General features: G+C 36.3%; 2 protein-coding genes across 3 annotated transcripts in view; one reads left to right on the plus strand and one right to left on the minus strand.

Annotated features, from left to right (window-relative positions):
* Gdap2 (ganglioside induced differentiation associated protein 2) overlaps positions 1-12,955 on the plus strand; it is a 40,236-nt gene extending 27,281 nt beyond the window's left edge. For both annotated transcript variants that reach the window (XM_028322119.1, XM_028322120.1), the window contains exons 3-7: positions 2,976-3,129; positions 4,266-4,405; positions 8,160-8,214; positions 9,299-9,442; positions 10,123-12,955. In XM_028322119.1, coding sequence (XP_028177920.1) covers positions 2,976-3,129; positions 4,266-4,405; positions 8,160-8,214; positions 9,299-9,442; positions 10,123-10,167 — 538 coding nt within the window. In that variant the 3' untranslated portion in view covers positions 10,168-12,955. The remainder of the gene's footprint in view (positions 1-2,975; positions 3,130-4,265; positions 4,406-8,159; positions 8,215-9,298; positions 9,443-10,122) is intronic.
* A 684-nt stretch (positions 12,956-13,639) lies between these two features.
* On the minus strand, positions 13,640-14,741 carry PIG-F (phosphatidylinositol glycan anchor biosynthesis class F). The gene has a single exon (XM_028322116.1). The coding sequence runs from the start codon at positions 14,625-14,627 to the stop codon at positions 13,893-13,895; it is 735 nt and encodes a 244-aa protein (XP_028177917.1). The 5' UTR covers positions 14,628-14,741; the 3' UTR covers positions 13,640-13,892.

The raw sequence follows: 14,741 nt of genomic DNA on the forward strand, positions 1-14,741 counted from the left end.
CTGGCGCAGTCAGATAAATAGATGTTGTAAACATAAACACATTCATAATATTTTATAACCAGCGATATTTAAATATCGAGGTTAAAGTATTTTTTAGATCTCTCGCTTTATAACCATCTGAATCTAGTTTTTTATTGCATATTTCGTATTACTACTACATTCACGGACAGCTTTTATTTATTTCACACGAAATCAACCGGCGGATCTGCGTAGTTCTAATAGTGGATATAGGTCAAGATTCAAGATACAAGCGCTTATGAGTATTTCTCAAAAAAAATGTACATTTTGAAAAAAAAAAGTGTGCTTTGAAACAGTTCAAAAGTTTTATATTTATAAATCATCACACAAAAAAAACACACACACAATTTTGAAGGATGAATATTAATCTTTAAGATAACGAAGAATTATAGCTATAATCCTACTTATTACCAAATATTTAGATATTTTAAAAATAGTCCTTTTTTACCTTTCATACAAAAATCTGTTTGCCACCCTAGCTTTTTCATGTGTTTTTGTTTCATAAAATGCGATACGTAACTAAATTATTGTAAATTTCTTTGTATTATCGTTCTACAGTAATCGCAGTTTCTGTATCAAATTGATTTTCTATGGGGTGTCATAATGAATTGGCAATTTAAAGCAAAAAAACAAAATGAGTCGCTCTCATTTACTATTTCGTTATTTACTCTTTAGTTACGATTTATTTCTACTTTCCCATGGTTTCTGAACAATTCCGTATTTATTTTACACGGACAACAATAGCTGCACTCTGAATGGCTGTTGGCCTGACGTCTCCGCCATAACATCTATCGCGAAAATTAGTGAAAACGTGTGTGTTTTGTGGGATTACTTTTTCGTAACAGGCAGTAAAATCAGCGATTTTATATAGAACGGTAAGTCTTCATTTAACCATTTTTTGTAATACGTGTGGTACGAACATTTAGTAAGCTTTTATATTTGCTGTAACAAATTTTATCAAAAAAATACTTGTTTCTGATCTCATTTTGTCTAATATTTCGTTACGTTTTTTACGAATTTCGTTACGTTACGAAAAAGTACAACATAATGCTGAGTGTATACTGTTATTACCTGACTAAGCATAGTAATATTCACTACTTAATTTATTTCAAAAAATATAGAGCGTTAATAACAAAAGGATTGGATACTATCTGCTTTACAGAAGTGCCACCAGCAAAAAATTATCAAATCATTTAGATTACGTTTTTATGTGATTACTTCTTTTGTTTTTTTAGGAATGCCGCCAAAAACCAATGCCGAAAGGCAAAAAGCTTACAGAGAACGACTCAAAATGGATAAACATGATGGAACAAAAATAATTTTATTAAAATAGTATGAATGATTACTCCCTTATTTTATTTCTAACCCCTTAATATTACCCCGTATTTGGGTGCATACTTACAAATATTTTGAATTGAATAAATGAAGAGCATTCACAATATTTCGCCAATGTATAACAAGCCTTATGGCCTTACTATTTCGTTACTACTATTTCGTTACGTACATTTTTTTTGAGAAATACTCTTATGTCACATTACTCATACGCATAACTCTATTTGCGGCGCGATTGCCTTTGTGGTTAGTAAACACGCGACCAATAAATTAGATCTAGATCTGACCACTATTCCTTTGGATATGAGTGATTGCTTCTCTCTTATAGCTATGATAACCACACCCAATTTTCGGGCTTCGTTTACTTGTTCATTTGGTTTTGTAATGTAACTTGATTATTTAAATCTAGTATCTGCCTAGAACAAAAAGTGTCCTATAGAATCCCTATCCAGTCAGCCAGCCAGATCCTTACTTAATTAAACATCTTCAGACATTTATAAAGGGTTGAAAAGTAATACAATGAGTTGGAAGATTTCTTATACAAAATGCCATCGAAAGCAAGAAAGTTTTCAAAACGGTATCATCAGACTGGTGTTAATTACATAGGTATTAGCAGCGCAAACAAATCTCGGCACCAAAATCTCAAAACATGTCGACTGACTCGAATCTCGTATGTACACCAATGTCAAACTGTCTCGGAGGCAAATACACCCGTGAGCCGTGATAATAAAATCTACATTCGCGTGCATGCACCTAGGAAGATAAAAATGTGTGAAGAACAAACGCAGCTAATTACTATTGAGGGCAATGAATGAATCCGTGCAAATATTCCCATGTTTGTCTTGGAACTTGTCGGGTGACATTCATCCATTTTTTTCACGGTCTCACATCCTGTGCGCATCATACTAATAAGTATAACCAGTTGTACAATGCTGGACTGGCATGTAATGACTTCATCATTAAAATTAAATCATTGGGTAGGTATTGTTACGATCATGACTGTTCAAATTACGCCTACACTTCAACATACTTTAGCACCCTAATACTGAACTGCAAAAGCTACTAATAAAGACTACGAACTACGGAAGAAGCAATTCAACAGATTTTGGTAATTATCAGGTAGAGGAGAGTATCACATCAAGCAAGCTCGTTTCAAATTAACTGCACATTCTAAACTTATTGTTTGTCTAAAAGTGGTGGCCCAAAAGATGAAGAGACAATAGGAAGAGCTCCCTGTTCACCAAGGAGACAATCAAATCTCGGCACAAACTCGACATAGGTAAATGTTTTACTTTACAATCTGGGGGCGTAGTGTGAGTTTACGTCTAACACATTCGATATCGACTTCGTAAAATAGTGACAATAAATGTATGACGGATTGTACCGCGCCCCTAGCGGAAACTTTTAAGAACTGAAATCTTCATTTATTTTTTTAACGCGCTCGCTAGTGACGACGTTTTATGTATACTCATATTAAGCCTAGGTCATATTAAGGTCCTAGACTCCTAGTTCCCCTCACATGTTTTGCACATGGACCACTATAAGAGGGCTTCCTCCTTACCTCCAATGCCCTTAATCTAATCAAATGCAACAAGAGATCTAACTCAACCTATTTTTGTTTCCAGATACGAGCGTCTGCTTCGGCGCGCGCGCACCGAGGACTTAAGCGAGGTGTCGGGCATCGGCTGTCTTTACCAGAGCGGCGTGGACCGGCTCGGCAGGCCCGTCGTCATCTTCATTGGGAAGTGGTTCCCTATTGGAGACATCGACCTTGATAAGGTGAGTGGGTTTGCTGATTTGAAGCTTTATGTGTGGCATGTTGAAGTCTAATTCGAAGGCGTTGTACTGTTAATTAATATAGTTCAAAATATGGTGGCAATGAATCAGTCAGGTTATGAAGCAGGACTACTCGTGTCAATACTTTGGATCGATCCATCTCCTCCATACAAAGCCAGACGCTGACAACTGCGACTAAAATTCAGAATGTTCTTTAAAAGTAGACTGGCTAGAACTAAAGTTTATGGATTTATTTAGAAAACGGTATTTCCTCATATGGCTTATTTTGCATCTTCATCGCCATTTGGCTTTTACCGTGACATGATAATCCACTCGAGAAAGCGTTCTTTCGTGAATCTCATAAAGACATGTAACAAGAGATCCTGCCACTTTCCACCGACCATCTTTTTCAGGATTTCTTCCTATTTCGACTTGAAAGATCCTCTGTCAATAATAAATCAATAACCGTCCTTGATCACAATTGGAAATCATCAATCAAAACAATAAAGGAGTTATCTGAGCTATGCGTACGTGTGTGCTCCCACGGCGCTCACCCCACATACCCTTTTTTGTGCACTAGCAAAGACGTTGGTTCGGCGACCTCGATAAACATACGAGAAATAAACACCGCGATTTGTATGCGATGCACAGATGTTCTTCAAGATCAACTGTGTATTATTTTCTCTAAATGCCTACTATGTACATATAAAAACAATTTCAATCTCCATAATACACGGAAAACTAAAATAATTATGGGCTCATTTTTATTATCACATCACAACCGATATTTTCCAACCCAGTATCACAAGATTCACAAGGGTCATCTGCTAAAAACCAGCGTCATGGCATAGTCTATCATCATAACTATTTGCTGTGTACCTTTATGGCACACTTTTCTTATTGTTTTCATCATTATCATCATCAGTAAATTAGTCTCCACTGCAGAAGCAAGGCAAGACCCTCTCTAATTTACCAGAGGCAAATGGATGATTTGGAAGTTTTATTGTTTTATTATTATTAGTTTCTTTTAATTGAACAAGAAATAGCTTCATCTGACACAACCTCCGTTAGGAAGGGGCCTCTTCTAACATACTTGGATAGTTAAGACAGTTGTTTATCTTTAAATCTCTCTGTTCTAGGCCTTGCTATACCTGATCAAGCTGCTGGACCCGATCGTGCGCGGCGACTACGTCATCGCGTACTTCCACACGCTGGCGTCATCCGCCAACCACCCGCCCTTCTCGTGGCTGAAGGAGGTCTACACCGTGCTGCCTTACAAGTAGGTGGACTTGGTGGACTTAGCTCTTATGTGCTTGACTTAGAGTATACTTTGCAGTGATGTTAACTCTTAGTACTTAATGATAGAGATGAAGTGGCTAACCAAGTTGAATGGCTACACGAAGTCCACATGGCAATGATTTTCATGGAACATTCCCATAATGGCAAGGTTATTTGCCCAAACCCAAACAGGAATATAAAACTCAACTCTAGGTATATTCCATCGTGGAACTGACCAATACCAATCGGTCATCTGATATACCACTTTTCTCAGTACCTAAGGTCAAAGCACAATGGTCGAAAATCAATCAACAATGGACAGTCCTTCCTTTGATAAGTTCCTAGAAACGAGTTACACTATTACTATCCAAAATAAGACAAAGAAAGAAGCCAATCTACTATCAAAATATTGTTTTTCAAACAAACGAAGCAAAAGCTTCTAGGAACCAAATCCCCGATATCCACCTAAATAATATTCTTATTTCAATATCGGATATTTACTTGGAAAAGTTACGTTTGAGGTGACAAAAATACTATTATCATGAATTCGATCATGTAGGTACTCGTACGTACAGTACATTACAATATAATTAAATATAGCATCTTTTACAACCTAAGATACCTACCAAAGTATAGCTTGAATCTTCTTTATAGTATTTGTTACCTAACGTATTACTTAGGTACCACAGAATAATATGGTATTACGTTAAACATATAAGTAGCGAAAGGTCACTGACTGACTTACTCATCATGAAATCTCTGAAACTACAAGTGCTAGGAGTTTCAAATTTTGTATGAAGGTTCTTTTTAGAACGTAGCGTGGGTGCTCACTAAGACGGTATTTTGCAAAATTCAACCCCTAAGGGGGTAAAACGGGATCCACGCATACGAATTTGTACGAATTCAGTCGTGGGCGGCCGATAGTAGATTATAAAATTACGGCACATTTGCCGATCCTACACATTTAGTTTTATTCGAAAGCAACAAGTTGCGCGTCAATTTTTCTCTAATTTTGAGCTTCAGAAGGCGCTCATCATTATTGCTAGAAGAAATCAAACTATTCGCCCATACAAGTCAAATTCTTGTAACTACACAACTAGATATTGTGTCCTTATCATTTTTTGTGTTCGTGAGACCGTGTTATTATTCCAGGTCTCCACCCTAGTGATAGATTTACAAACCACCATCTCTGTAACCACCTGCCAGAGCGAAATGTTAAGTAAGTAAATAAAAAAAAAATCAACTTAAAAAAACAGGTCTCTAAATATGCTGGAAAGTTTATCGGATTATTTCCTGGTGATCAATCAGCAGGGTGATGGATGGATTGTCAGCAAACCTGGCAAGCGTGCCTGGTCGTCGACGGGACTGAGGAAGATGGATGCGCTCAGGAATTAAGGTAAAACTGAACCTGTGAAAATACTACAAGAATCAAAGGATTATTCCCGTTCGTCCCACCAAGCTTTGTCCCACCAGTGGGACGAACGGGATTTAATAAAATATTTAATTTTTATTCCCATTCGTCCCACCACCAGTCTTGGTGGGACGAACGGGTAGGATATTTTTTTTATAATAATCCAGAATCAAAATAGAAACTGACAATGTTACAAACATTAACACCGAGCTACTTATCTCGTCTATGTATTGATTTAAGGAAACTTATCGTTGATTGCAAATTGAAGTACCTAAGTACCTACCTAATACTAAGTAGGTACTGAAAAAACAGTAGTTTATGTTTGTCAAGGTATGTATGGTCTTTCGAAGATAATACTTGTTTTTACTATATCTAAAAGATAATATAGTGTGTGTAATAATATTAAGGTTTCGTAGATCTAGCACACTTTTTCATCTATTTTCTCAAATACAAATAAAATGTATTTCAAACGGAGGAGTTAACGTGAAAAATACATTATAGGAACTTTCCGTTCCATCCAAAATTCCTGGAAAACATCTGTAGCTATCTTAATGTAAATCAAGAACTGTGTTATTATTATATCCTACTTCTTAGAATGGAAATTAACCCATTATAGACTAGCGGTCCCATATGGTACCATTTTTTTGTGTGTTTTAATTTGGCTCTATACATTAATACATGAAAAGATGCAGTGCTCTGATTGATGCAAATCGTAGCCAATAGATATGGTCTATGCTTCTGGGAATAAATATTGACAGTTATTCTTTTCAGTTGTGTGTAATTAATGATTGAAGTGAGCGCATCAAAATTTTCTCTTAAAAATTGACGCGCCATTCAAGTAAGTGATCATATTTTTTTTGTGTGATAGTGAAATACTGATTTTGTTACAATCTTGTATTCTCCATAAGTGCTCTTATTGTGAAATGATTTAAAATTACGTCGATAGGTAATAATAATGGGAAATACTGTATGTCAAAATTACTGGTACCGTACGGTACCGCTAGCCGCTTACCGTGTCTTTTTAATTATTTTATGANGTTTTAGACCATGCCACGCACCAAAACGTCCGGAAGTTGTAATAGTATTATAGAATAAACGTTAAAAGACTTATTTATTTAATTTTTCAATGCTTAAGTGTCCATTAGAATGAAAGGGTGCTTAATGTATTAAAAAAAATAGAAAATAATTATGATGGGTTAATGTTTTTGGGCGGTTTTTTAGGCGGTTTCTGACAATGTCCTTTAGCGTGGATTAGCGGTGAGTTGCCCCGAATTTTGTCGAGTGTGTGCGTGCGCGCTGCATACGTATTGGCGCGCTCACATACAAACCGCGCTCGGGCGTTTCTATGAAGATGAGATGACCTACTCATTTGTATTTACTCTGCTATTGTGTTGTGATGAATCCACCTTTAACAACAACAATAAGCGTATATTTACTTTACCGAAAGGTCTATTAGTAATTTGTGCAATACAAATTAATAATATTCTTTAAAAAAACACGACTAGTTTAAGAGACGCTAATCAATCAACACTTACATCTTAATTTGCATTCCACTTTTTATGTGGGTTTATTAACGTCGGTTATCTCATACGAACATAACATGTAAACTAGACATGTGATGAATATTATGAATAAATTATTTTTTCTTATTTGAAAAATGCTAATCTCTAAGGCTGAGTTGTACCAACTTATTTTAACCGTAAAAATAACACTAATGGTACTTTTTGTACGGAGTTTGGCAGATTTTTACGTTTTTCAAAGTTTAAGTAAGATGGTCCAACTCACCCTTAGGCCCAGAACAGACGGTGAAACACAACTGCAACGAAACTGCAACTTTCTGAGGATTCTGATGAATGAAACTGAAACTGGTCGCGTCATGTGTGGTCTCTCAACGGACGCTATGGCAGAAACTTTGTAGCAACTCAAAAGTAACTAGCAGTTGCAGTTTCGTTGCAGTTGCGTTTCACCGTCTGTTCTGGGCCTGAGCAAATAGGCATTTGATAATGTAAACCCAATCGCTGCATAGTTCTACAACCAATTCGGTTGCGAAGACTATTCCACAAGGGAGCAAACTTTAATGATGAATGAATGTTTATCCGCCATAGATAATACAATACATAGAATAGCATTCATACCAGTGCACTAATGCTATTTCATTACTATAGGATAGGCTATACCAAAATGATTAATCTATGCTAACAGTACAGAAACGATGTCGTCAAGACATTCATGAGTTTTAAATAGCAAATGTAGGGCCCGATCGACTCTCGGCCTTGATCTAATTATATTATAAGTCTATTTAGTGTGGTCCGTTTCATTCATGACATCTTTTTATTATTTACAGATATAAGAAGAACTTGAAAGCGTTCTACATCGTTCACCCCACGTTTTGGACAAAAGTAAGTTATTTACTATAATATTTTATTAAACATACATAATTTATTAATTTCGATTTGCGATAATTATAATATAACATACGTTTTGCTGTGTAGTTTAACTGCCTACCACACGGCATTTTTTCTTTAAACTTGTAAGTAATATAAAATATGATGTATGTGGCACTTAATATGTGACACATAATATGTTGTGTCTTTGGTCTCACGATCTAGACGTTTTCATGCGATTTTGTGTCCGCCATACCGCAGCGTTATGATCGCGAAACCGAAGTTTAATATTATGATTATGGCATGTAATTGTACCTCGCCAACCCGTCTGGCCAGCGTGGAGGGTGTAGGCCAAATCCTCCATTTGCCTCTGGTAAATTAGATACCCGTGCTTCTGCAGTGGAGACCAAATGACCAGAGGGCTTAATGTGAGTTTACATCAAACGTCGTCACTAGCGAGCGGTTAAAAAAATATATGAAGATTTTAGTTCTTGCAAGTTTCCGCTAGGGGCGCTGTACAACCCGTCATACATTTAATTTCCCTTTTTGACATCGAATGCGTCTGACGTAAACACACTAAGCCCCCTGATGCTCAATATAAAATCTTAATTCTTAATTGTGTAAATTGAAATTGCTTCATGATAATATGTAATGAGGGCTATCGTTTTAGCGCTCACCAGTTGGCGCCACTGTAGAGTAAGGTCCTGTCACTTGCTAGTAGCGAAGACAGTGGCACCAACTGGTGAGCGCTAAAGTGGTACGACGACTATCGCATTTGCACTCATCAAGATGGCGCTACTGTAGAGTAAGGTCCTGTCACTTGCTAGTAGCGAAGACAGTGGCACCAACTGGTGAGCGCTAAAGTGGTACGACGACTATCGCATTTGCACTCATCAAGATGGCGCCACTGTAGAGTAAGGTCCTGTCAATCGCCAGGGGTGCCAACTGTTAAGTATAAAAACGATTGCCCTCATTGGCTTAGTAGGATAATGAGCTTTTTTCCTGTATTCCATCTGTACCTGTACCCTACTTAATGGCAAATAAAATGTTTGAGTTTGATGACGTAATATGTGACGTATAACACGTGTTGCCCTTCCAGATGATGACGTGGTGGTTCACGACGTTCATGGCGCCGGCGATCAAGGCGAAGGTGCACAGCCTGCCCGGCGTCGAGTACCTGTACTCCGTCATGGCGCGCGACCAGCTCGAGCTGCCCGCCTTCGTCACCGAGTACGACATGACGGTCGGTACACCTTAATATAAGAGAATAGAGTTCAGAATAGTGCGGCTACTTGTCTGCTGTCACAACCATGGCCAATAGATATTGGACCTTTAAGATAATAAGTTTAAAATCCTTTGGAAAAATCTATCATTTTGTATTGGTTAGTTGGCTATCTACGCCTTCATCACCTTCGTATACCCTGGCTACCTTGACATTACGGAATAAAGTTCAGAATTATGGTGACTTGGCTGCTTGAAGAGAAGAGTGACTAGACAAGTCACGTAAAGACATTACGGAAGTGGGCGTTAGTAGTCGCACCACAGTTCTCTGAAACTATTGCGGCTATTACCGTACACGCTTTTTCATGTACAAATTTTCTTGTTTCCAATAAATAAATTTTGAATTTGAATTTTTGAATTTGTCACAACTATAGAAGATGAGAAGTTGGAAATCTGTAATTCAAATCAATCAATTCAAAAAAAAATTAATAATCACACACTAGCTTGCTGGTGAGATAAGCTGAACTGTATTAAACTATTGTAACATCTACCTTGTCTCGGTGAATAAATGATCTTTTATCTTTATCTTTGTCATTTTGTTATCTAGGTTTGGTTAATTAGGCAATGTACGAAATATGGTGGCTAATTTAATTTAAATGCATATTAACAGCCGATTTGACAAATAATTTCTTTGACTTCCAGATAAACGGCCTGCACTACTTCCAACCTGATACCAACAACACGTAAGCCGCAGCAGTGATCCACATTTATCAAATAAACTACCAATTAAGATAATATTTCGTGTGGCAACATTGTTAATGTCATGAAGAACTACTAAAATATATTACCTGGCAACACTGTAAGTTGTCATTGCCAAACGGACTAATGGAACGTTTCTTGTTATAAATTATTAACAAAAATCCTGCTTATGTATCAATGACCTTTGTGATCATTTAAATATCAGCTATGAGATTGAATAGATATAAAATATATCTGTACCAAATGTATAAATGAAGAGTTTATAGAAAAGTACACGCTTTACTAAGTATCGTTAGGTACGATTGGATGTAGCAAGATACATTACCATAAGGCGTTGGCAACTGTCTGTTGCTGTGACCAAACCGATGTCCGTAATATTGTACGAACGACGGCACATCGAACTGAACACTGGGGCATCTTATTTAGTTGTGATAGGTGCTATTCTGCAACAAAAATGGACAGTTTGATGTGCTGGCGACTGCGTTCGACCCGAGCGGATACGGGTCGGAGTATATCACTGTTACAGTTACGACCCGAGCGGATATGGGTCGGAATATATCGCTGTTACAGTTGCGACTCGAGCGGATATGGGTCGGAATATATCGCTGTTACAGTTACGACCCGAGCGGATATGGGTCGGAATATATCCCTGTTACAGTTGCGACCCGAGCGGATACGGGTCGGAATATATCGCTGTTACAGTTCCGAGTGACATCTCCGATCGACATTAAACGCAATAATATCAGTTTTACTAATTACCGTTTTTAATAGAGTTTTGTAGCCAAAGTTGATCGAAGATTTCACTCGGAATCATGAGGTTGTTGATAGTATCGTGTAACTTAGTATTAGCAGTGCATTTTTATATTACGTGACTGTAACGAGATAACGTTAAGTTTCGGGCGTTTGTATTGTAGTCCCGGAACGACAAACCCCGGGGTGTCAAATCCAATTTATGGTGTCTAACTTTTTTACTTTAGGTTTTTAGTCGTCCGTAATGGACTTTTATTTAGTTATTTCACGGTGTGCTATTTTGTACGACGTACTTAGAACACGGTTTGATCATTTACTTGACTTACATTTCAAATCCTGTGACAGGGTATTCATTTAACGTCAATAGTTTTGTTCAATACGAATATCAATCGCGTAGTTCTCATAATTATTAGTTTAAGGAGAGACGGTTGGCCTGTGGTGGCTAGTTGTACTATGTTTTTTACAAAGGTGCTTGATGATTTTGCGAATGAGATTTTTATTTTTACATTAGGTGTTCGACGAATAGGCTTAAAGTTAGTATCGGTGTAAATACGCTGTTGAATTTTTTCATTGTAATCGTAAAAGTGTGCCACGACTTCGTAGTGGTTTGTACGAAGCAATTACGATGTACTAAAACATTAGTTACAAAATAATAAGCAATGTTACAATTTGCTCGATTCTGAGACTGTTGTATGTTACTAAAATTTGAATAGATTAATAAAAATAATAACATGATAACACTGTCAAAAAACCGTTAACATTTAAATTGCAAATCACTAAAGTCGTTCTCTCTTTCCATTCTTCTTATTTTCCCTAGCCCTTTTTCCCATTGTTTGGGATCAGCTCTTCTTGTTTTAAGACGGTATTACAGTCTGTCCTGGGTTGCCTTTCTTATTATTTGGCAGTTCTGAGGCCTGTGTAATGTGTCTTACCAATAATTAAAGAATGAAATAGCCACCGTCTCAGAATTGGGCCCAACACGCGGCACAGGACAAAGCAGTTTGCTAGAGCACCGGTAGACGCGGCGATTCTAGTCGACGTACAGTTTCACTATTTGCTCCATTATATGATAAACGTTGTTATTTCTAGTTATAGAAGTCGATTTCCCATAAATATTTACACATTTTTTACCTATCAATTTCAATAATAGAAATATGTTTTTACAATGTTCTGTTTAAATGTATTATAAGTTTTGGTAGTGTTGCCAATTAATGATAAATACCACTGCCACATTTCAAAGTTATTGTCGGTAATCGGTATAATTGTAGCGTAGTATGGCAAGGGACAGAAGACTGCTATCGCAGGACTTCTTCCTACGTCGTTATGAATCTGAGGGATCCCATCCTATGGTGTTCACCATTGCGACGGGACCCAATAAAGCCTATAATGTAAAAAGTAACTAGCTACCGTGACGCTTAGCGCAGTAGCAAATTAGCAATAGAAGCTAACGAAATGCAATATTTTATTACGATTGTATACAAGACCACATCGCAATGAGCTGAACGAATGGTACAAAATACAGTGGATATTGTTATAGAAGCAGTATATTTTTTCTACAGTTTAACCTAATCATTGTGCCACCTACTTTACCCTTTTCAGTGATTGAATATTTGTAGTGTTAAAACGTTGACGCAATATTGAAATGTGTGATTGTCTATTGTTGTTAATGCTGTATTGTGTAATTAAACTTTTAATACAGTCGTATTTTTGTAAGTTAAGTCATTTTCCATAAATCCGTTAAAATTTTTGTCTTACTGGTCAAGAGTAAGTTGAGATGGAAATTAGCATTGTATCAGTTAAGGAACCCAAAAATCGTTGAAATTGTATATCCTACAACCATTTTTTAATGAATTATTGCACTTTTAAACAAAAGATATATCAACAAGGCCTTAGATGTGTTAACTATTGTTACTTTATTATACTCATAATAATTCTTAGGTCGCAAATTTTATTGCTGTTAACACGTGAATCTAAAGATCCAGTGTAATTACCATGTTCAACAAATAAAATGCTAATTTAGGTGTTACGTGAAAAATGTGATCAAGCAAATGTTAGTTAAGTTTCATATTTTATTATTAAATTAGATTGTTAAATAGGCTATGTAAATATTTAACAAATAAAAGAATAAAATTATTAATTTACTAATAACGTGTTATTTTTAACTCCTAATTTAAACGAGGTATCTGACTTGATAGCAATTTATAGAGCGACAAAATTTAATCCCCTTTTAAGTCATAGCATAGTCAAATTTTTCATTATTTTTGGACCTTGACAAGCGAATAAAGTTCAAAATATGGTGGGAACTATATTCCTTCTGCCTTATAAAGGTTTAAAGTCCTCCAGTGTAAATATTTATGGTAGGATAATATACGGGTGTTTTTATAGTTGATATAAAAAAATATTTCTTAAAAAAAGCAGTACAATCAACCCTTTTTGTATCATCAAGTCATTTAGTATAACAATAAAACTTACTAGGTACTAAACTATAGGATATGTATAGACTGCTAATTGCTATTATTACTACCCATAGTATGCAAGCATTTCCTTTTGACACTGGATGGTGCAATGCACAGAGCACGTAATTGTATAACAGTGTACAAGGATTTACTACCAGTAGAATCTAAGCAGTAAGACCACAACTAGGCAAAGAAAACTTCATATTGAATAATACAGTGATAAATGCAGTTTATTTGAAGTTCATCCTTAAATCACAAGACAAATTAAATATAATGTTATGTGCACCTAATAAAAAATAGAATAGTACATTAATCTTCTAAACAAGCCCAATAGTTTGAAATGCAGTTTTACTATAAATCTTAGTTATCTTCAAATTAATACTATTAAAGAATACATCACATCATAAACTGTTAAACAGGAAATTGATTAAAAATACAATGATTTATTAGTGATAATCTGAATTTTTTATTAAATAAATTTAATAAATAAATAGCAGTGGGAACAAATTATATCCTACTCTTGGTATTGTGAAGAGTGTTCATAATATTAACAACAAAATTCAGAGATGGGTATTTCTGAGCTGCTGCCATCAGACATACTTTCAATACAGTCAGCACATTTGACAGTAAGTATCCTCCAATGGCGCCAAGATAACACGGTATCGGCCACTGCTGCCACGGAGTGTTCCAATCCAGCGGAATCACTACTGCTCCCAGCCACGCCCCAGCGACAGCCAACAATGAGTTGTTGATAAGCATCTGTATAATTGTGTCCTTGCCATAAGTCTTTAGTCCAAACATCAATTGCATAGACGCCTCCACTCCAGTGTGCGCAATCAATGGAAATACTGTCAGTAAAGTCATCAATGTGGCCAGCATCAGTGTCTCCTCATGGCTATCGAGAAGCGGCGCGCCAAACAATATGATTCCGACAAAGTAGCTGAACAATACAACAAGCAGGAACAATAGAGACTTCAGTATATCTCCCGCTCGGCTCTTGCTGGCTTTCGCTTTCCTCGCTTGAATGTCACTGGATACATTGAGATAGAGGGACTTCAGCAACTCCGCCGAGAAAATTAAAGCTAACATATAAAAAGAAGACGCATTCCCAACGGAATAAAGTAAGCCTTTGTACGAAATAAATGTGACTAAACTAGGTAAATAAATACATGTTACAAGACTAGAAATCGTCACTTTCCTTAATTCCGATTCCATAATTATTTGATTATTTAATGTGAACATTTTTCATTTATCTGATTACTGGGTATATAATTTCAATAAATGGATTTCATTTCACTCTGTAATCACGAATAATCACATCGACGAAATTTTTATCAATAATTTCTTACTGTCAAG

The sequence above is a fragment of the Ostrinia furnacalis genome, unplaced genomic scaffold (genome assembly GCF_004193835.3).
Source record: "Ostrinia furnacalis isolate ACB-3 unplaced genomic scaffold, ASM419383v2 OfSCF7594, whole genome shotgun sequence".
Lineage (NCBI taxonomy): Eukaryota > Metazoa > Arthropoda > Insecta > Lepidoptera > Crambidae > Ostrinia > Ostrinia furnacalis.